The sequence below is a fragment of the Lipotes vexillifer genome, unplaced genomic scaffold, assembly GCF_000442215.2.
Source record: "Lipotes vexillifer unplaced genomic scaffold, Lipotes_vexillifer_v1.1 scaffold1112, whole genome shotgun sequence".
Classification (NCBI taxonomy): Eukaryota; Metazoa; Chordata; class Mammalia; order Artiodactyla; family Lipotidae; genus Lipotes; species Lipotes vexillifer.
The window spans coordinates 8327-29523 of record NW_006789373.1 but is presented as its reverse complement, the minus strand read 5'-3'; the positions used below and the strand labels follow the sequence as shown (position 1 = coordinate 29523).

Genomic DNA, 21197 nt, shown 5'->3' with positions numbered 1-21197 from the left:
AGGCACACCATGCCCAAAGACAGCATGCTCCACATGCATCCCTTTACTTGCTTCCCATGGCAAGGGGAACTCGGGTGCATTTTAGAGCCAATGGAATAAGGTGTTGCACTGGATTTCATCACATGACTGGAAAGCAAACTGGATGAGACCTTTGTACAGTGAAGTGAGTGTCCATATCTGGGCCTTAAGAAAAATACTGCTTTTTAAAGAGGATATCCAGTTGCTACACTTAGGTAGGAAAATACCCTTGCTCATTAGGAGATAGATCACTTAAGCTCTTCATTCCTCGAAGTCTTGAAGCATTTTCATAAATTTGAAAAAAGAAGAAAACACTTCCTTTTATTTGAGAACAAAATGTAAGTGAAAGAAGAGGAATCGGGCTCAAAAATCCACAGTTACACATCTCTTTTAGCTTAGGTATTTCACTAATTTGTCGTTGCAGTTTATTTTACTAAGGCATGATTAGGGACAAAAAGACATCCAAAATATAATTATATTCTTTCTAGAATTTACATTTGATGAGCAGGCCTATTTTTAAACAATCTGTGAGTGGAAAATAATTTGCTTTAAACAAACTCTTCCAGATGCTGAGCCACAAAGCTATGTCAACACCAAGTTGCTGTCCAATAACCGCCTGGAGGAACACGGGGCCGCGGGGTGAGGGGATAAGACGCTGACCCTGTGCTTTGCCCCCGCACTGCTGGCAGAGCAGGAGGGAAGCTGACTGCGCTGTGGACACAGGGATGACTACTCAGAGGGGACTGGCAACATGAAAGGAGCACTTGCTTCTTCATGGTTCCAGAAACACGATTTTCCCTTAAGGGTCTTCATTACCCACTTTTCTTTATCCCAGTGAAAACAGTGTGGTTTCTAGAAAGAGACCTCTATGTTAATGCTCAGTTCCTTAGAGCTAATAACTGCATTATGTTTTATTTCCCCTATCTGTAACATAGAGATAGAGCCACTGACTTTATAGGGATAATGGGAGGATTAGGTATCAGGTGTGTGTGAGCACTGTAAAAGGTGGAAGGAGACAGAGCAGTTACCAGAGCGATGCGATTGCAGGGCGGTAGTGGCAGCAATCACCAATTATTTTTTCTTTACATAGCCCTGTATTACCTGATTTGTGAAAACAATTACTTTTGTAATTTACAAAAACTATATAACTTTAAAGTAAGGCAACTTGCACAGTATCTGGCCTATAGTGGATGTTCTGTAAATGGTAGCTGTTATCATTACTTCAAAGTCTCAATTCTGAAAGCAAAAATCTAGGGTTTCTGGCACAGCTGAGTGGAAGACTGAAGTCTATTTTCTGTAAATGATAATAGAGAGGCAACTTGGCTGCTGCCTTAGGTACTGTTGAAAGATAACTATAGGAATGGATTCATACACATAATTCACTTTTCTGCCTACAAGAATCATAGACTGGAAAGAAATAATTTAGGTACTGAACAGCTTCCAGGCAGGATTTCACATGGTAATGCAGGAAAAATTTGAACTTAACTCAATACGTCATCATGAATGTTGACATGTCCTTGAAGCTAGCTTCTCACACGTTCTGAAAAAATAGCCACACGTTCACTCTCTAAATAACTCAGCTTCTCTTCTTCTGGAAAGAGAGGATCGCAAAGTACAGTCCTATTCACTTTGTGTTGTCTCTTCATAATATGACTAAGTTTAAGCATTTGCTAATTGCCTATGGAGAAAATAATCACTAAGCTTTGTGATACTGTACGTGATCTAACTGGTCTCTATTAGATTATTAAGCTCTCAGGAGAGAGTGTGTAGAGCTATATTTAGTGGTATTATCCAAAACAAGAATCAAACCCTGAACTAATTTTTTAAAAATCCTTTATCTTTAAAGATTCTACCATCGATGATACATTTGCTATCAGTTCATTGATCCTTAAGTTTTAATCATAGAGCATAGGTGGAAGACTATTCCCTTCTTGGGCTGAACATCTTTAAAGACTAAATAGAGATGAAACAGGCTTTTGCAATTTCCTAAAGGTTTAGTTTCCTATTTGGGGGTGAGAATGATTATGTTCATATGTAACGCCGATAAAAATGACAGAGTAGAAGGATAACCTGTGCCCCATCCACACATCAGAGGCAAATCCTATAGACCTCAAGGGAAGGAAAACATAACCTGTTAGCCAAATAATAACTTTGAAGTAGATTTCAAAGTGGAGAGAAAAACTGGGAAACAATTCATACAAGATTTTGCTCCTGGAGAGAAATTCACATTTTCCAGGCTAGCAGAGAGCATGCCAGCAAAAGACCACTTGGCTTAGCATAATTGATAGGGGACTTCTTATTCTTCAGTGTACAGAAAAAAACGATGCACCTAGTTAGAAGGGAGCAGGGTCTTATACGGACAACAAGCTACAAAGTCACACTTTTGGCAAGACTGGGTATATACACCATCTCCAATGGAGAAATCCTTGGGCAAGCCTAGTCCTAAGCCAGAAAGACTACAAACCAGAACAACACTTTGCTTGGGTTTAGTTTGAAGGATGGGGAGAAATTTGGATCTATCCTGATTTTATCTGAACATGGTTTTATACCCACTGAACCAAACCAGAGCATGACAAAGCTGTGATTACTTTGCTCCCCAGAGCAAAAGAAGGTCAAGCGTATTTAAATTAGAGACTGGTTTTCTTTATTCACTGTGAATTTTAAGATGCTGGCCAAGATTCTGGTATTGGAATTGAAGGAAGTGTGGCAGGGATTATAGTCTTTGACTGATATGGTGGTAATTTTAAACGTGGAGGCAAGACAAGTACACCTATTGAAATACTTTATACAGAAGCTGGAAGGATATAAGGGAAGAATCAATAACCAAATTAACCACAATTTCCTTTACATTTCTAGCATAGTTTAGGGCTAACTGGGAGGGAAGGCATATTTTATGGATAACATACCTCTGACTGGCTAGAAAATCAGTCCTAGACCACAGAGGGGAGAACACAGGCAGCTGGAGCCAGCAGCATACCTGCCATTCCTGGGAAATCCTGTCAGGAACTTCACTGAGGGCCCCAAGAACATAGCACACACAGCCTCTGCTCTCAGCCAGTATTGCCCTTGGATCCCAGCTAGAGGGGCACCTTTCCTGGACCCCATGCTTCAGAGGGCCCCATTCTGGCCCTTTGCCAACCATTCCCTCCCCACAGGGCCAAATGGACATCTACCTACATTCCACAACCTCCTTCTAGACCATGCTCTGTGCACCTGGGACCATGGCAGTCCTTTTGTTCCATCTTTATCACTCTACCATCGCCTCCAAGACTTTAAGTGTAATATTAAGAGTCATATCGACTACTGTTACCCTAGGCTGTCTTCCACTACAGATAACTTCTTGGGAACTTTTCATGTTTAAAGGACCACGCAGACTCACCTCCTCAGGCTGACGAAGTAGGAAAATCCACAATTACTGTGTACAAATCCATGGTGGTTCAAATCTAAGGCAGGAAGGTAGAAAGGCTGAGCCACAGACCTGTGGCCTGAGAAACTCATACTATTGGCGGAGCAGCAAGAGTCATCTCCCTGCAAAATAAGCCTCTGGGGAAACTGCTCTGCTTTTTGTAAAGGTGTTGTCAAGCCATCTGGCCATTCTCCATGCAGCCCATCTATTTAGTGTTTCACCACAGCTGGCAGCTGTAATTGACTGAAAAGGCTGAAAATGAGCTTAGTTCACAGCCTCCAGGTGAAGTGGCCGCGAAGGCTTGATCAAGAATCCACATTCAACTTATATGACTATTCTGGAGGAAGAATATCTTGATTGTGGTAGAACTCTTTCCAAAGTGGCTTCAAATGTTTTTAGTTTCCTCTTGAACTTCTGCTGCTATATGCAATTTATTTATAGCAAACAGGTACCCAACTACTATTGTTTATGATAACAGACCTGCATCTAAGTTTAAAGATCTTGTCAATAGGCACTGTAACTAGGCTGCCAGCCCTTAAGCCCTGATAAAGAATTCAGGCTGAATGGATTGCACTGGCAGTTGGGAATGACCTAAGGTGAACCATTGTTCAGTAAGCTGTTTTTGAGCCCACAACTGGGAGTCAGGTGTGACTGTTCATTGCAGCAATATCTCAAGATAGATCTGTCTCTAGTCAACCTTAAGGATTTATAAGATCAATTTGCATCTAGAAATAGTTACCATTGGTTGAGTGCCTGTCATGTCCCAGGCTCTGTGTTAAGACCTTTGGGTATACTATCACATTTAAATTCTCATAAAAAGCAGGTCATAATAATAACTACTAACACTTATTAAACCACCACTACATGACAGACTGTATTGACAGCTTTATATGCATGTCTCAACTAACCCTATTACACCATTTGATGTGGCCATTACTATTATTTTTCCCTAACAAAAGAGGAAACTGGGCTATGGTCAGAGTAGGAAGCAGGGTCTGTCACAAAGTCAGTAACTTAGATGGTCCTGCGGAGCTTGTGTTTCTATCTCCTTATAGAAATACCTTGTTGTAATGTAGTTGGACTGATCACCATCATTTTACCACAGAGGGAACTGCAAGTAACTTGCTCAAGGCCATACTGTTAGGAAATGGTAAAGAGCTTGATGGGTACATCTCTCCGCAAACCCTTATGGGTTTTTGCTCCCCAAACCAATTGCCTTTCTAGACAGCTTTGTTTATATATGTTCTTTGATAATTTGCACATAAGGTTTAAGCTCTTTAAGAAATTATAGAGCAGGAAAAATGGGGGTTCCTGCTACTATAAATGAAGAACCAGAATTACGCAAGGTTGAGTCCTAAAATGGGTCAGCAAGTCATTCCCATCTGAATTAGCTGAAAAGATCCTCCCTGAAGTGGGTTTGACCCGGCAGAGCCATTAGAACATTTCTTTTGGATTACTTACTTTTCTTTATACGGTTCTGTATTTTCTACATTTTCTACAGTGAGCAAGTGTTACCTTCTAATGTAAATGTTCACAGATAATACTGGATACATTCTCGTGTTAAACATTCAAACGCACCAAGCTCTTCCTTTAAACTCTTATCTTCCTCTCCCTCCTTCCAGTCTCCTTTCCAGAGGCAGCCGAAGTGAGAAGTTTGTATGAATTCCTCCAGACCTGCACTGTCTTCTAAGGACATCACCATCCACATGAGGCTACTGAGCGCTTGGAACGTGCTTGTAAGCATAAAATACACACTAGATTTGAATATCCAGTATGAAAAAAGAGTGTAAAATATCTCATATAATTTGTTTATTGATTACATTTTGAAATGATAATATTTTGGATATACTGGGTTAAATAATATATAATTTAATTTCATCTGTTTCTTTTTACCTTTTTACATATAGGTGGCACATGTTATATTTCTATTTTTGGACAGCACTGCTTGAGAGTCTAGACCATTTTTAGTACATCTGTACACTTATATGTACATACAGAAATATGTAGTTCTTTTGGTGTCTCCTAACATAAATATGCATTATCTATACATAATTAAAACTTTATACCAGAATTAAAACTTTTTTTCTTAAAAAAGGAAGCATAATCTTTAAATGCTTTAGGCATTAAATTAATTCCTAAAAAAAAAAAAATTAATTCCTTTCTTCCTCCCTTTCTCTTCCTCTTCCTCTCCCCGCCCACGCCCCCCCATAGTTCTTGACAACCTACAAAGCCTCAGAATGAAGAAAGCATTAATTATTCTTCGCCATACAGATGCTGAAGTGAGCGTACCTAACATTATTTTGGATTAATTCAACACAGGTACAGATTAACAGAAGGGTATCACTTGTTGGATAAAAGGACGTGCTAGTCAATAGACGAAGGCTTTGGAGTTAATGAGTCCTCGACAAAAGACAGAGAAAACAGCTGCACTTGCCCCAGATGACTGGTAGGTATTTTTAAATGTCTAGATCTGAAATTTGCTATTCTTTTTTTCTTTTTTAAACATCTTTATTGGAGTATAATTGCTTTACAATGGTGTGTTAGTTTCTGCTTTATAACAAAGTGAATCAGCTATACATATACATATATCCCCATATCTCCTCCCTCTTGCATCTCCCTCCCACCCTCCCTATCCCACCCCTCTAGGTGGTCACAAAGCTGATCTCCCTGTGCTATGCAGCTGCTTCCCACTAGCTATCTATTTTACGTTTGGTAGTGTATATATGTCCATGCCACTCTCTCACTTTGTCCCAGCTTACCCTTCCCCCTCCCCATGTCCTCAAGTCCATTCTCTGTGTCTGTGTCTTTATTCATGCCCTGCCCCTAGGTTCTTCAGAACTTTTTTTTTTTTTTTTTAGATTCCATATATATGTGTTAGCATACGGTATTTGTTTTTCTCTTTCTGACTTACTTCACTCTGTATGGCAGTCTCTAGGTCCATCCACCTCACTACAAATAACTCAATTTCATTTCTTTTTATGGCTGAGTAATATTCCACTGTATATATGTGCCACATCTTCTTTATCCATTCATTTGCTGATGGACACTTAGGTTGCTTCCGTGTCCTGGCTATTGTAAACAGAGCTGCAATGAACATTGTGGCACATGACTCTTTTTGAATTATTTTTCAGGGTATTTTCAGGGTATACGCTCAGTAATGGGATTGCTGGGTCATATGGTAGTTCTAATTTTAGTTTTTTGAGGAACCTCCATACTGTTCTCCATAGTGGCTGCATCAATTTACATTCCCACCAACAGTGTAAAAGGGTTCCTTTTTCTCCACACCCTCTCCGGCATTTATTGTTTGTAGATTTTTTGATGATGGCCATTCTGACTGGTGTGAGGTGATACCTCACTGTAGTTTTGATTTGCAGTTCTCTAATGATTAGTGATGTTGAGCATCCTTTCATGTGTTTGTTGGCAATCTGTATATCTTCTTTGGAGAAATGTCTATTTAGTTCTGCCCATTTTTGGATTGGACTGTTTGTATTTTTGATATTGAGCTGCATGAGCTTCTTGTATATTTTGGAGATTAATCCTTTGTCAGTTTGAAATTTGCTATTCTTATCATGTCATTCCTTTCACTCAGATTTTTTTGTAATAGGCATAGTCCCATGACCTTATGTTGGGTGACTGACTATGCACTAACTACTTTTCAATTTGATCAATATCGGCACCTTTGACCAATAAAGTGCCACCTCTGATCAGCTACTGAATCCTGATATTTGCTGGAAACAAAATGCTGACATGTGTGACCTATGTGATCTCTGTTTTACCAAGTTCTGACTAGTTGAAGTAATATGACAAATATTTTATAGGGTACCTAATAGATTTTATTTTGTCTAAGTAAATACCTGACAATGAATCCAGTTCAGTGGATTCTGCAAAAGAAATGACCTCAAACAAGTTCCCCATCCTCCCCCACTTAGAAAAATGGCTGTATATACATAAACTATTTACACAGACCACACTCGTGTCAATGAACTATCGAAGCATGTGCACATGTAGCATTCTTGTGTTGGGCTGGAAGGGTGTTTACCATGTTCCAGCAAGGCCTCGGCATGTGCAAAACATTAGCAGCTCTTACATGGCCTCAGTGTAGAACCTCCCTGAGGGCAGAGGAGAAAAAAGAATATTAGGCATGGAGCAGGGGTGCTGTGATATTTCATTATTTTCATTCCTGTGAGTGCTTCTTGGTGCTCTGTCCCATTTGTGTTCCTCTGCTTGCATGCTGTCTTGATAAAGGACTGCAGTTTGAAGGCCTGTGTATTTTTTTTTCTTTTTTGTGGTACGCGGGCCTCTCACTGTTGTGGCCTCTCCCGTTGCGGAGCACAGGCTCCGGACGCGCAGGCTCAGCGGCCATGGCTCACGGGCCCAGCCGCTCCGCAGCATGTGGGATCTTCCCGGACCGGGGCACGAACCCGTGTCCCCTGCATCGGCAGGCGGACTCTCAACCACTGCGCCACCAGGCCTGTGTATTCTTTTGCTTACTCCTTGCTGCCCTGAGACAAGCTTCCCAATGGGTAAAAATGGGACACTGAATGGGGAGCCCCAAGTTTTCTTCTAGCTGGTAATTCTCCCAGCCAAATTTTCCTTGAGCAGATTCCATGGGGGCTGTCTTTAATGCTCCATATTGACAGGACATTTAAATGTGTTTCTTTTTATTTCTTCCTGGTCCTTGTCATCTTTTCCCATCATTCAAGGAATAACAGAGAAAAAGCAAAATAGAAACAGAGACTAGGGCAATACAGGAATTTTCAACCTTTTCTGAAGTGCTATATATCTCTGCAATTAAGACAATCTTTTGAAACTTAAAACAAAAAAATCTTCCTTAATTAGGATTGACATCCTCTGAGTAGATACCATCTGCTGTAGCAGCCCAACCCTGTCCTCCACAGCTCTTGGCAGTTACAGGTGAGTAGGGGCCCCCTCTCCGTTCCCACACCCCTGCTCAAGAAGCTGCCAGGGAGCTCTCAGGCAGTAGCAGCAGGCAGGAAGTGGGGTGGGAGTAAGGGGGGGTCTCCACCCATTAGCAGATGCTTAAGTAGTAGGCAGGGGAACTTGTTTATGGAGAAATTCAGGTCAGCAGATACTCCAAACCAATTTATACCATGTGCTACCCAGTTGTCGAAGTAAATTCAAATGCTAAGAAAGGACCTGGACTGCCAATCCCCTTATTTTTTCCCTACCTTGGGCTTGGCACCCAAAAGAATAAAACAAGAACAGTTGGACTTTGTGGTTTAAAGGGAATTATTGGGCAACTTCAAGGAAGTGAAGGCAGCACAGACCAAGGCAAGCTGTCTTCATGGAACATCATGTACCAGTGACTAAATGTCAAGACCCATCATTTCCAAGTGGTGACGTCTCCACAGGTTTAGTAGTATGCTCATTCAGATTTAACCAAAAGACAAGCTTGACAGATTATCAGAATCTTTGGAGGAGGGCAGTGTGTGGAGTCAGGAAAAGTGTGAGGTAATTTTACAAATGACTTCATAATTTTTTTTTAAAAGCACAGCAATATTATCATCCTAGTGGTTTTTGCTATAGTCTATTCTAGTAAAATGTGAAATAGAAGTTCTGCCAAAAGTACAGAAAACATTTCCAAACAAGTCATTATAGATTACATTACAACTCTAAAATAAAAATGTCTAAACATGTGTTTGTCCATTAGACTTTTTTTAAATTAATTTTTATTGGAGTATGGTTGCTTTACGGTGTCCATCAGACTTTAGTGCATTTTTGTTAACGCTTTCCTTGTGGAAGAAATTTGACTTTTTCTTATGCTACTTTCTTAACAATAAGTTACTATGGCTTTAACAAGTGGCTATGGGCTGGGTTCATAATTTGACGTTATATTCTGAAAAATAATTTTTACATTCCATCAACAACAGGAAAACATTAAATGATTACCTCTGTAAATTTGTTCCGATTGGCTTGCAAGCCAACTTTTACTACCTCAAAAGGGTTGACCACAATGGCTTCTGTTAGTCCAGATCCCAATCCAGCAATGGCAAAGGTCTAGAAAAATTAAGTCAATCAATACTTTAAAACGAGTCATCATGTGTATGGGGTTAAACATCCTACTCATTACACTATGCAGCTGAATGTTATAATGAGAATGGAGAAACTCACATAAATGCACCATATACCATTACTAAACAGCTTTAGATCTTGATTAGATGCTGACAATTCATGAAGAAGAAATTACAGAAGCCACAAACCACATCCTAACAATTCAAAATAAAATGTCAAAGCCCCATCAACAATGACTTTGTCCTTTAATGAAAAGAAAGGTTGTTTTACTTATTTAAGGTGGATACTAAAACATCTGCACATGTAACAACTAAAAGAGAGTTTGACTCAAAAAAGGAGAGCTTCAGTTTTAAACATCTACTTAAATACATTTATTGAGCATATAAGAAATTCAAGGAGAACCACAAATAAAATGCTTATAAAAAGCTAAATTTCAGGTAACCAAACAGTATAGCCAAAAATATTTAAATGTATAGCCATATTCTTAGAGTCATTATTCTAGGAAATTAAGAAACAAAAAAAAACAGTTTAAAATTAATCCTTTATCTGTCTTTTAAAACTGATAATTGCCCTATCCTTCTAGACTTAGAAGCTGAGGAATAAAAGTTGAGGTCAGAGATAAATAGGTTGTCTTGAAGGGCTCAGATAAAATCTAGAATATTTATCAAAAGGTGGCTGTGGGGCTTCCCTGGTGGCACAGTGGTTGAGAGTCCGCCTGCTGATGAGGGGTACACGGGTTCGTGCCCTGGTCCGGGAGGATCCCACATGCCGCGGAGCGGCTGGACCCGTGAGCCATGGCCGCTGAGCCTGCGTGTCCGGAGCCTGTGCTCTGCAACGGGAGAGGCCACAGCAGTGAGAGGCCCACGTACCGCAAAAAAAAAAAAAAAAAAAAAAAAAAAAGGTGGCTGTGTATCAGGTTCTTATTTGTTATCTGTTAAGAATTTCTGCAGTAGAAATGAAGAACTTTCTAGAATTTTCCAGAGTAGAATGCTTAAAGGATTTTCAGAAACTTTGTATCAAAAATAACCACAACTATTAAAACACACACACACACAAACACACACAGCAGGAAAACAAAATGAAACAAAGCCTCAAACCTTCAAAACAGATGCTGAAAAAAATAATTCTTTGGTGCTGAAGCTCTAATTCCAGGGGAAGAGGTAATACTGTATACAACTAGGAGAAAAAAATAAGTCAATGAAGAGTAAAGAAGAGAAGCTCTTATTCTGAGTCTAATTTCTTCAAAGTAGGAGACTAAAAGAGAAAAGGGAGAAAGGAATGTTCTATAACCTTAGAAGGGGAGGCAAGGTGGAACCAGGGCAGGATCCAGAGCCAGGAGGTCTGGGTTTAGGTTCTGGTTTTGCCACTTTATTGGCTGTGTGACCAGAGATGCCATGTACAGTAGTTTGGGCACAAAGTTACATGTGGAGGTTGAAATCAGCCTGCACCCTACTTGCCAAGCCAGAAAGGCATCAGTTAGGAGAAAGGGGCACCTTTTCATAATCCACACAAAAACGCCGTGTGTGTTAGCTGCAGCTCTGTGTTTAAATCACTGAGTCTTTTAAAGAAGATGTGGTACATATATTCAATAGAATATTACTCAGACATTAAAAAGAATGAAATAATGTCATTTGCAGCAACATGGATGGACATGGAGATTATCATACTAAGTGAAGTAAGTCAGACAGAGAAAGACAAATATCACATGATATCACTTACACAAAGAATCTTAAAAAAATGATACAAATGAACTTATTTACAAAACAGACTCACAGACTTAGAGAACGAATTTATGGTTATGGTGGGGGGGAAGGTTAGGGGAGGGGGATAGATTGGGACTTTGGGATTGACATGTACACACCGCTATATTTAAAATAAAATGCCTTTCCATGAAAAAAAAATCACTGAATCTTTTATAAGCCACTGTTTCCTCATCTGTAAAATAGAGACAACAATATCTAATCTTTGATTTAATAAGGTTATTATGAGGGTCAAAATAATGTGTGAAGGCCTTTTGTAAAGTGCTACAAAACCATTGTTACTGTTGCACGACGAGGAAGAATGGGATTGTATACAGATTCTAGGAGAGAGGGAATAACTAATGATGTTTTCCTTTCATGCCCCTTTATTACAATTTTAAACATATTTGTACAGGCTAACAGACAAAATATTTTATTCATTTACCTCAGACTTCCATCATGGAATCCAAAGGCAGAAAAAAAAAAATACTAGTCCCAAACTCTTCTGACTGAAAAAGCTAAAATCCAGATGTTCAAGTTTTTATTACTATACGCAATCTTCCAAGTAATTCACTTTTTGTTCTTCTATAAAACACAGCTACATTTGCTGTCAGAACTAGCGTTCAGCAGTCCCTCGTCAAAAGAACTGATCAGCTATCAGCAGATCATGTTACTCAGATTGTTCCAGAGACCAGAGGTAACTGTTGGGTTCCCAGCCTCCCAGGCTTTTCATGTAAGAGCACCAGGGGACATTTAATGGCTGTTGAAGTGTCTAGCTGTATCAAAAAGAAACCGTAATAAATGAGTTCAAGAAAAGTGAAAAACTGTATACAGTTTGCACGAATTCGGTGACAGGAGCTGAAGTTGCCAAATGCTTTTCTGTTTGAATTCTCAAGACAGAAGTGCAATCTCTCACATGGTACCAATGCTTGACACAGGATCAGCCACGGCCCTCTGGAAACTGTATGTTACTGTCCTTTGCTAGGGAGATTTTTTTTTTTTTTTAGAATTGGCTTCTTCTTTTTTTTAAAATTTATTTGTTTTATTTATTTATTTTTGGCTGCGTTGGGTCTCCGGTGCTACTCACGGGCTTTCTCTAGTTGCAGAGAGGGGCTACTCTTCATTGCGGTGCACGGGCTTCTCATTGTGGTGGCTTCTCTTGTTTCAGAGCATGGGCTCTAGGCGCGCGGGCTTCAGTAGTTGTGGTTCACAGGCTCTAGAGCACAGGCCCAGTAGTTATGGTGCACGTGCTTAGTTGCTCCGCAGCATGTGGGATCTTCCCGGACCAGGGCTTGAACCCGTGTCCCCTGCATTGGCAGGCAGATTCTTAACCACTGCGCCACCGGGGAAGCCCTGCTAGGAAGTTTTTAATCCTCTTTTTAACAAGATGTTTTCAAAGTAAAGGAAGACAGTCAGAGAAGACACTGAGGAATTAAAAAAAATCTCAGCTAATTTCAGTACTCATGCTACCACTTCTCCTTCCATGAGAGGCCGCTTCACAGCCCCCTTGTTTAAGCAGGAGGCTGGACCACAGGTTTCTTTGTCACAAAACAAAGTGACACTATTAGGTTTCTTAATTGGATCCTTCCTAGAAAGGGAGTATGTATGATTTTTTAAATAACAGCTACTTCTTAATGAATCTTTAGCAATAAAGTAATGAAAGAGTTGAAGCTCAGAACTCTGCCCCTCTGGCTGAGTTCTAAGGTGCATTCCAGCAGATAAACTGGGGGATTTTCCTGGACGTTGGAAGGCACATTGCCAATTGGAGGGCCAATGCAGATTTAGTTTAGTCTAGTTTTGTTTTGCTTTGCAGGTTTGGGGGAGAAATTAGTGCACTGGCTCTCTCTGGGGCTCTCGCTGAATGCATATTGATAGAACCTATTTGGTCAATATTATTTAACTTGTTTTGTGAACAGCAGCAAAATCACAAAGAAGGAAAGGAGTGGCATCGGCAAATGTTCAAATCACCAAATGGCTTTCATGTAATAGTTGAGATGTGTCATTGTAATATCACTGTTCTCCCCAACTATAAAAGGCCCCTCAGCCTGCATCTGACCACAGAGTGACCTGAAGTCCTATAGTTAACACAGCTTGAGCAAAAGCTGCAAAAGTGACCTGTTAGGAAATAATTTTAGGTACAGTGACTTTCACATATATAGATATGTGCAGTATGTATGTAAACATACACATGTTTTGGCTTCAAAAGAGTCTTTGACAAATGTACTCTTTATATTCTTGACCATATCTCATATGGGCCTTTCCACACATATCATTATTATCATAAATTCATCACTGGGAGCTATAAAATGGCCAAATTGTGAGTTATTAGGAAGATGGCTTTCAACAAGTAGCTGGACATTGAATAACATTTTTTTTTTTTTTTAGAATTGGCTTCTTCTTTTTTTTAAAATTTATTTGTTTTATTTATTTATTTTTGGCTGCGTTGGGTCTCCGGTGCTACTCACGGGCTTTCTCTAGTTGCAGAGAGGGGCTACTCTTCATTGCGGTGCACGGGCTTCTCATTGTGGTGGCTTCTCTTGTTTCAGAGCATGGGCTCTAGGCGCGCGGGCTTCAGTAGTTGTGGTTCACAGGCTCTAGAGCACAGGCCCAGTAGTTATGGTGCACGTGCTTAGTTGCTCCGCAGCATGTGGGATCTTCCCGGACCAGGGCTTGAACCCGTGTCCCCTGCATTGGCAGGCAGATTCTTAACCACTGCGCCACCGGGGAAGCCCTGCTAGGAAGTTTTTAATCCTCTTTTTAACAAGATGTTTTCAAAGTAAAGGGAGACAGTCAGAGAAGACACTGAGGAATTAAAAAAAATCTCAGCTAATTTCAGTACTCATGCTACCACTTCTCCTTCCATGAGAGGCCGCTTCACAGCCCCCTTGTTTAAGCAGGAGGCTGGACCACAGGTTTCTTTGTCACAAAACAAAGTGACACTATTAGGTTTCTTAATTGGATCCTTCCTAGAAAGGGAGTATGTATGATTTTTTAAATAACAGCTACTTCTTAATGAATCTTTAGCAATAAAGTAATGAAAGAGTTGAAGCTCAGAACTCTGCCCCTCTGGCTGAGTTCTAAGGTGCATTCCAGCAGATAAACTGGGGGATTTTCCTGGACGTTGGAAGGCACATTGCCAATTGGAGGGCCAATGCAGATTTAGTTTAGTCTAGTTTTGTTTTGCTTTGCAGGTTTGGGGGAGAAATTAGTGCACTGGCTCTCTCTGGGGCTCTCGCTGAATGCATATTGATAGAACCTATTTGGTCAATATTATTTAACTTGTTTTGTGAACAGCAGCAAAATCACAAAGAAGGAAAGGAGTGGCATCGGCAAATGTTCAAATCACCAAATGGCTTTCATGTAATAGTTGAGATGTGTCATTGTAATATCACTGTTCTCCCCAACTATAAAAGGCCCCTCAGCCTGCATCTGACCACAGAGTGACCTGAAGTCCTATAGTTAACACAGCTTGAGCAAAAGCTGCAAAAGTGACCTGTTAGGAAATAATTTTAGGTACAGTGACTTTCACATATATAGATATGTGCAGTATGTATGTAAACATACACATGTTTTGGCTTCAAAAGAGTCTTTGACAAATGTACTCTTTATATTCTTGACCATATCTCATATGGGCCTTTCCACACATATCATTATTATCATAAATTCATCACTGGGAGCTATAAAATGGCCAAATTGTGAGTTATTAGGAAGATGGCTTTCAACAAGTAGCTGGACATTGAATAACTCGAATTCATATTTTAGTAGCTGAGCTTGGGGAATCAAAAGGGTTTTTGTTTCCAGATTTTGCTGTATGAAATAACACACACACTTAAGTATAATAAATACTCTCACTTACCAATGCTGGTGACAGTGACACATATCCTAGCAATTTCTTGTACTGCTCAAAGGTGAAAAACTGTGAAACAAAACCAAACCCAGAGATTTATAACAATTTCCTGCAACAAACCTTTTAATTGACTCAAATTTCTTTAGTAAATCATTATATTCACCAGCATTCTAAAAAATGATAAACCATCAAACACAGTTTTTAATCCAGTCTTGGGTAGTTGCTATTGAATCTTACTTGAACATTCACATTTTCAAATGCAGCTATAATAAACTACAGAAGAGCTGATGGAATCTTTTATAGCAGTAAATGAACCATACAGCTTCCATTTACCATGACCATTTTCAGTTTCCCCAGACATCAATAGACTCCTTTTTTATGGCAGTGATTCAAAATTATAGGCATAGAGACCTGAAATCTTTGGTCTCCTATGTTTTCTCTATGGCCTGCTTTCCCAGTGAATGCCCAATTTTCTAACCCATTTGTAAAAGACATCCACTTCTCAGCTTTAACTCGCATTTATACTGCTGTGTATCTCTACTGTTCCATGGGATTTCTAAACACTCAATGATGACGAAGATGCCATGATAAACTAGGGAAGGACCCAACAAGGACATCTAGTCCATCCCCTGCCTGAAAGTAAGACTGTCCTCAACCTCAGTGAAGAAAGAGAGCTGCTTATTCCTTCCTTAAAAATCTGACGATGATGAAGATTTTGTTGGTTCCTTCAGTAGATGATGTTTAATATAATTTTCTCTGTAAGTGGATTTCAATGGAGGCAAATCTAATCAATCACTTTGTATAATATGTTCCAAATAAAGTTTTCTCCTCTCTTTTTATATTATACATTTTGGACAACGATCTGCTTGAACATGATGGTTTGCTCCTGGGGTACTCTGTTAGGTAGCTGCCAACATCACTGATAAAACACACACTTAGGTCCTGCTGGGGTCTGATTCTCAAGACCTCAGAAATGGCCTGGGTATTTTATGGTCATAATATGTCTTCTACTCTATTACTTTATAACCCAGTACTATGGGGCAAGAAATAAATATAGATTTGAGAGCCAAATAATATTCTGTTGTTAGAAGGAGGTAGTTCCATGTAAACATGGCTCTCATGTGTCTTTGGGCAGTTCCAGAGTCATTGCATCACCAGATAGATGGATACTCTTAAAGACTCAGCAACTATTTTTGTGCTATGTTCCTTTAAACCAACTATGGATGTAGATTTCTGTAGAACAGGAATTCATTCATTCACTCATTCAACAAATATTTCTTGGTTCTACGCACTGGGGATGCAGCAGTAAACAAAGAGAAACCCCTGTCTTCTTGGTCTAACATTCCAGTGGATGGTGATAACCCTGAAACTATCCTAGTGTTCAAATAATACCACCAGGAGCCACAACAGGTTTGATGAGAGATGCACTAGAAACAATTAAAAGGAAAAGGGTTACGATCTTGGGTTTAAAAAATAATTTATTTTTTCTTCCTTTTCATGGTCATTATCGTAACTATTCTTTGATAATCACCCTGTGTGGATTTTGACATAAGCAGTCCTAGGTTTGAATCCTGAATTAGCTATGGAGGCATAGCTTGACCTTTCTAACCCTGAAGAACACAAAACTTCTAGAGTAGTCCTTAAATAAGAGAACTTGAGTAAGATTTCTTGACATTCCTAGCACATAGGAGACTTTCAGAAAATCTTAGTTTCCATTTCCTTTCTGCACTTTGGATACTAAAGGAACCATCGATCCCTTATGTACATGTATCATTCATGAGAGCTTGCTGTGGTCTAGGAAACATGCTAAGGCCTTTGGATGTGCTACTGCATTTAATCCATACAACATCACCAGGTAACAGGTTAGAGTACAACCATGATTCCCACTTGCAGATACCTGTCATGCAGCTAGTGAATGGAAGGATTGAGATTTCTCCCTAAGTCTAACTCCAAAGCCTGGGTATGCTCTTAACCACACACTACACTGTACTGCTCACTGCTGAGCCATGATTTTTAGTGGTTTGGGAAGAGGTTCTCTGTGATAGAGTTTTCTTTCTGCTGAGGTCTTCTTGCCTTCCCTGACCTCAGAAGCTGAGTCCCTTAAGGCAGAAGATTTCAAACTTTTCTGACCACAATCTACTATTTACCATATTTACCATAATCTATTTACCCAGCACAGGTGCACAGGCACGTGTAGTACACACTCATATTTATAACTGAAACAAAACATTGCTGTAAAACAATGTTTAGCTCTTCACTATGTGTAATGCATTCTGTTTCTACTCTATTTCAACAAAAAATTTTCTGGTGAACCACTACATCTAGTGACCCATCAAATTGATTTCAGGACTCACAGGTCATGACACATACTTTGGAAACACTGCTTTAAGGGGTCTATGTGGGTTCGGGAAAGTTCTGGGAGAGGATGGACCTCACAGAATGCCTCACTACCTTGTTCCCTTCCAGTGTGAGGATGCATTTTTTTTTCCTTCTGACTTTCTGTCATGACAAAGAATTAAGGAACAAACTGAGATCTCAAAGGAGAAGTGTGGGGACATAGACTTGACCTGTCACTCTAAGCAATTCTCACAGGCAATTCCAAGTCTACACTTTGGGGCAATTCTAGGCTTTTCACTTCCCCATCTCTAAAACTGTTTTAGAAAAACTACCACCAGCTGGCTGGTACTCATCAGCAGTCTGGATGGAAGATTCTGGTGAATGGCTAGGATGAAGTGATTCAGGTTCCTGGGAATAAAGAAGCCTCACAGATCAGAGATAAGTTGCTAATGTATTAAATTCAAAAGTAATGAACAGGGACTCCCCTGGTGGCACAGTGGATAAGACTCTGCGCTCCCAATGCAGGGGGCCTGGGTTCGATCCCTGGTCCGGGAGCTAGATCCCACACGCGTGCTACAACTAGGAGTTCGCATGCCACAACTGAGGAGCCCGTGAGGTGCAACTAAGGAGCCCACCTGCTGCAACTAACACCCAGCGCAACCAAATAAATAAATACTAAAGTAGTGAACAATATATATTACATATTCTAATAAGCAAATAGTGCTTCAAACTAAAAATAAAAAATCTTGTTTTAATTTCTACCTTTGCAACCGAAGTCTAATTTACTGAATATAAAATAAAATATTATCTCAAGAAAGGAAATATTAAAATCTTTTAAAATGGATTTTCAATAATAGCAAATAACATAATGTCATTATAGTTTGAAACCAATATTAAATAAAAATATTCATTCATTCAACAAATATTTACTGGATGCCTCCCATGTGCAAAGCTTAGAAGACATTATACTACAACTATATTCTTAAGAAATAGTAGATTAGCTGTTACTTTAATTCCTTTCTATACAGCACTACTCTTTTACTTCCTTCATGATATTTCTTAATATTTCTCATTCACAACACTAGTTAGTGCAGAGATGTGATAAAGGTACCCTATCACATAAGACATGAGGTTACACTCTAAGGATGAAATTAGGAGGGTCAACATGTAATAATGTTACCTACCCAGAGTCATGCAAATGTGTGACTAAAGAGTTTTGAAAACGTTCGTAGTCAGTCAAGGCTTTGGGAACCTTGAATATAAAATCTTGAATCCAAATTAATATGTTATATATAACCTATAAAGTGGAACCTTGAAATTGGTAGTCTGGTTGGATTTATCCCAGGAAAGGGGCTGGACCTCGGGGACAGGCCGTGTGGTCCCTGGAGAAGTGTCAAGTTGTGCTTCGGCAGGGGAAGTGGGTACAGTTTGCCTGGGCAACCCAGCCCTCCAGACGGCACTTTCCCCTTTGCTTTCATCCACGCTCACTAAGCAGTCTGATCACTAAGCTGACCTCCCAGATTGTCTATTCTGGGAGGCAGTTAAATTACGTGGAAACAGTTTGATCCATTTGGGTCTTCCTTTTAACAAGTGGGACCTGAGCAGTGCTCAGACTAGGGTTAACTTTCCGCAATACAGAGGCAAACACCTTCTGGGCAACCCTCTCAATACCCTGTGCATTTCTTTTCTTTTTTTTATTTGCATTACAATTTTTTTTAAACATATTTATTGGAGTATAACTGCTTTAAAATGGGGTGTTAGTTTCTGCTTTATAACAAAGTGAAACAGCTATACGTATACATATATCCCCATATCCCCTCCCTCTTGCGTCTCCTTCCCACTCTCCCTATCCCACCCCTATAGGTGGTCACAAAGAACTGAGCTGATCTCCCTGGGTTATGTGGCTGCTTCCCACTAGCTATCTAGTTTACATTTGGTAGTATATATAAGTCCATGCAACTCTCTCACTTCATCCCAGCTTCCCCTTCCACTTCCCCGTGTCCTCAAGTCCATTCTCTACGTATGCATCTTGATCCCTGTCCTGCCCCTAGATTTTTCATAACCTTTGTTTTTTTTGAGATTCCATATATATGTATTAGCATACAGTATTTGTTCTTCTCTTTCTGACTTACTTCACTCTGTATGACAGACTCTATGACAGATCCATCCATCTCACTAGAAATAACTCAATTTCGTTTCTTTTTATGTCTGAATAATATTCCATTGTATATATGTGCCACATCTTCTTTATCCATTCATCTGTTGATGGACATTTACGTTGCTTCCATGTCCTGGCTATCGTAAATAGAGCTGAAATGAACATTGTGGTACATGACGCTTTTTGAATTATAGTTTTCTCAGAGTATATGCCCAGTAGTGGGATTGTTGGGTCATATGGTAGTCCTATTTTTAGTTTTTTAAGGACCCTCCATACTGTTCCCCATAATGGCTGTATCAATTTTCATTCCCACCAAGAGTGCAAGAGGGTTCCCTTTTCTCCACACCCTCTCCAGTATTTATTGTTTGTAGATCTTTTCATGACGGTCGTTCTGACTGGTGTGAGGTGATACCTCATTGTAGTTTTGATTTGCATTTCTCTAATGATTAATGATGTTGAGCATTCTTTCATGTGTTTGTTGGCAATCTGTATATCTTCTTTGGAGAAATGTGTATTTAGGTCTTCTGCCCATTTTTGGATTGGGTTGTTTGTATTTTTTTGGGGGGGGGATACGTGGGCCTCTCACTGTCGTGCCCTCTCCCGTCGCGGAGCACAGCCTCTGGACGCGCAGGCCCAGCGGCCATGGCTCACGGGCCCAGCCGCTCCGCGGCACGTGGGATCCTCCTGGACCGGGGCACGAACCCGCGTCCCCTGCATCGGCAGGTGGACTCTCAACCACTGCACCACCAGGCAAGTCCATGTTTGTATTTTTGATATTGAGTTGCATGAGCTGCTTGTATAGTTTGGAGATTAATCCTTTGTCAGTTGCTTCATTTGCAAATATTTTCTCCCATTCTGAGGGTTGTCTTTTCGTCTTGTTTATGGTTTCCTTTGCTGTGCAAAAGCTTTTAAGTTTCATTAGGTGCCATTTGTTTATTTTTGTTTTTATTTCCATTTCTATAGGTGGCGGGTCAAAAAGGATCTTTTTGTGATTTACGTCACAGAGTTCTGCCTATGTTTTCCTCTAAGAGTTTTATAGTGTCTAGCCTTACATTTAGGTCTTTAATCCATTTTGAGTTTATTTTTGGGTATGGTGTTAGGGAGTGTTCTAATTTCATTCTTTTACATGTAGCTGTCCAGTTTTCCCAGCATCACTCATTGAAGAGGCTGTCTTTTCTCCATTGTGTATTCTTGCCTCCTTTATCAAAAATAAGGTGACCATATGTGTGTGGGTTTATCTCTGGGCTTTCTATCCTGTTCCATTGATCTATATTTCTGTTTTTGTGCCAGTACCATATTCTCTTGATTACTGAAGCTTTGTAGTGTAGTCTGAAGTTAGGGAGCCTGATTCCTCCAGCTCCATTTTTCTTTCTCAAGATTGCTTTGGCTATTCGGGATCTTTTGTGTTTCCATAAAAATTGTGAAATTTTTTGTTCTAGTTCTGTGAAAAATGCCATTGGTAGTTTGACAGGGATTGCACTGAATCTGTAGATTGCCTTGGGTAGTACAGTCATTTGCACAATGTTGATTCTTCCAATCCAAGAACATGGTATATCTCTCCATCTCTTTGTATCATCTTTAATATCTTTCATCAGTGTCATAGTTTTCTGCATGCAGGTCTTTTTGTCTCCTTAGGTAGGTTTATTCCTATATATTTTA

The 21197-nt window shown here is 39.9% G+C and overlaps 1 protein-coding gene across 1 annotated transcript in view; it reads right to left on the bottom strand.

The window, feature by feature from the left end:
- SLC25A21 (solute carrier family 25 member 21) overlaps nucleotides 1-15112 on the bottom strand; it is a gene marked incomplete at its 5' end in the record, with an annotated part of 63068 nt that extends 47956 nt beyond the window's left edge. The window contains 2 exons of the mRNA XM_007462598.1: nucleotides 9335-9442; nucleotides 15053-15112. Of these exons, the coding sequence (XP_007462660.1) occupies nucleotides 9335-9442; nucleotides 15053-15112 (168 nt within the window). The remainder of the gene's footprint in view (nucleotides 1-9334; nucleotides 9443-15052) is intronic.
- Nucleotides 15113-21197: the final 6085 nt, after the last annotated feature.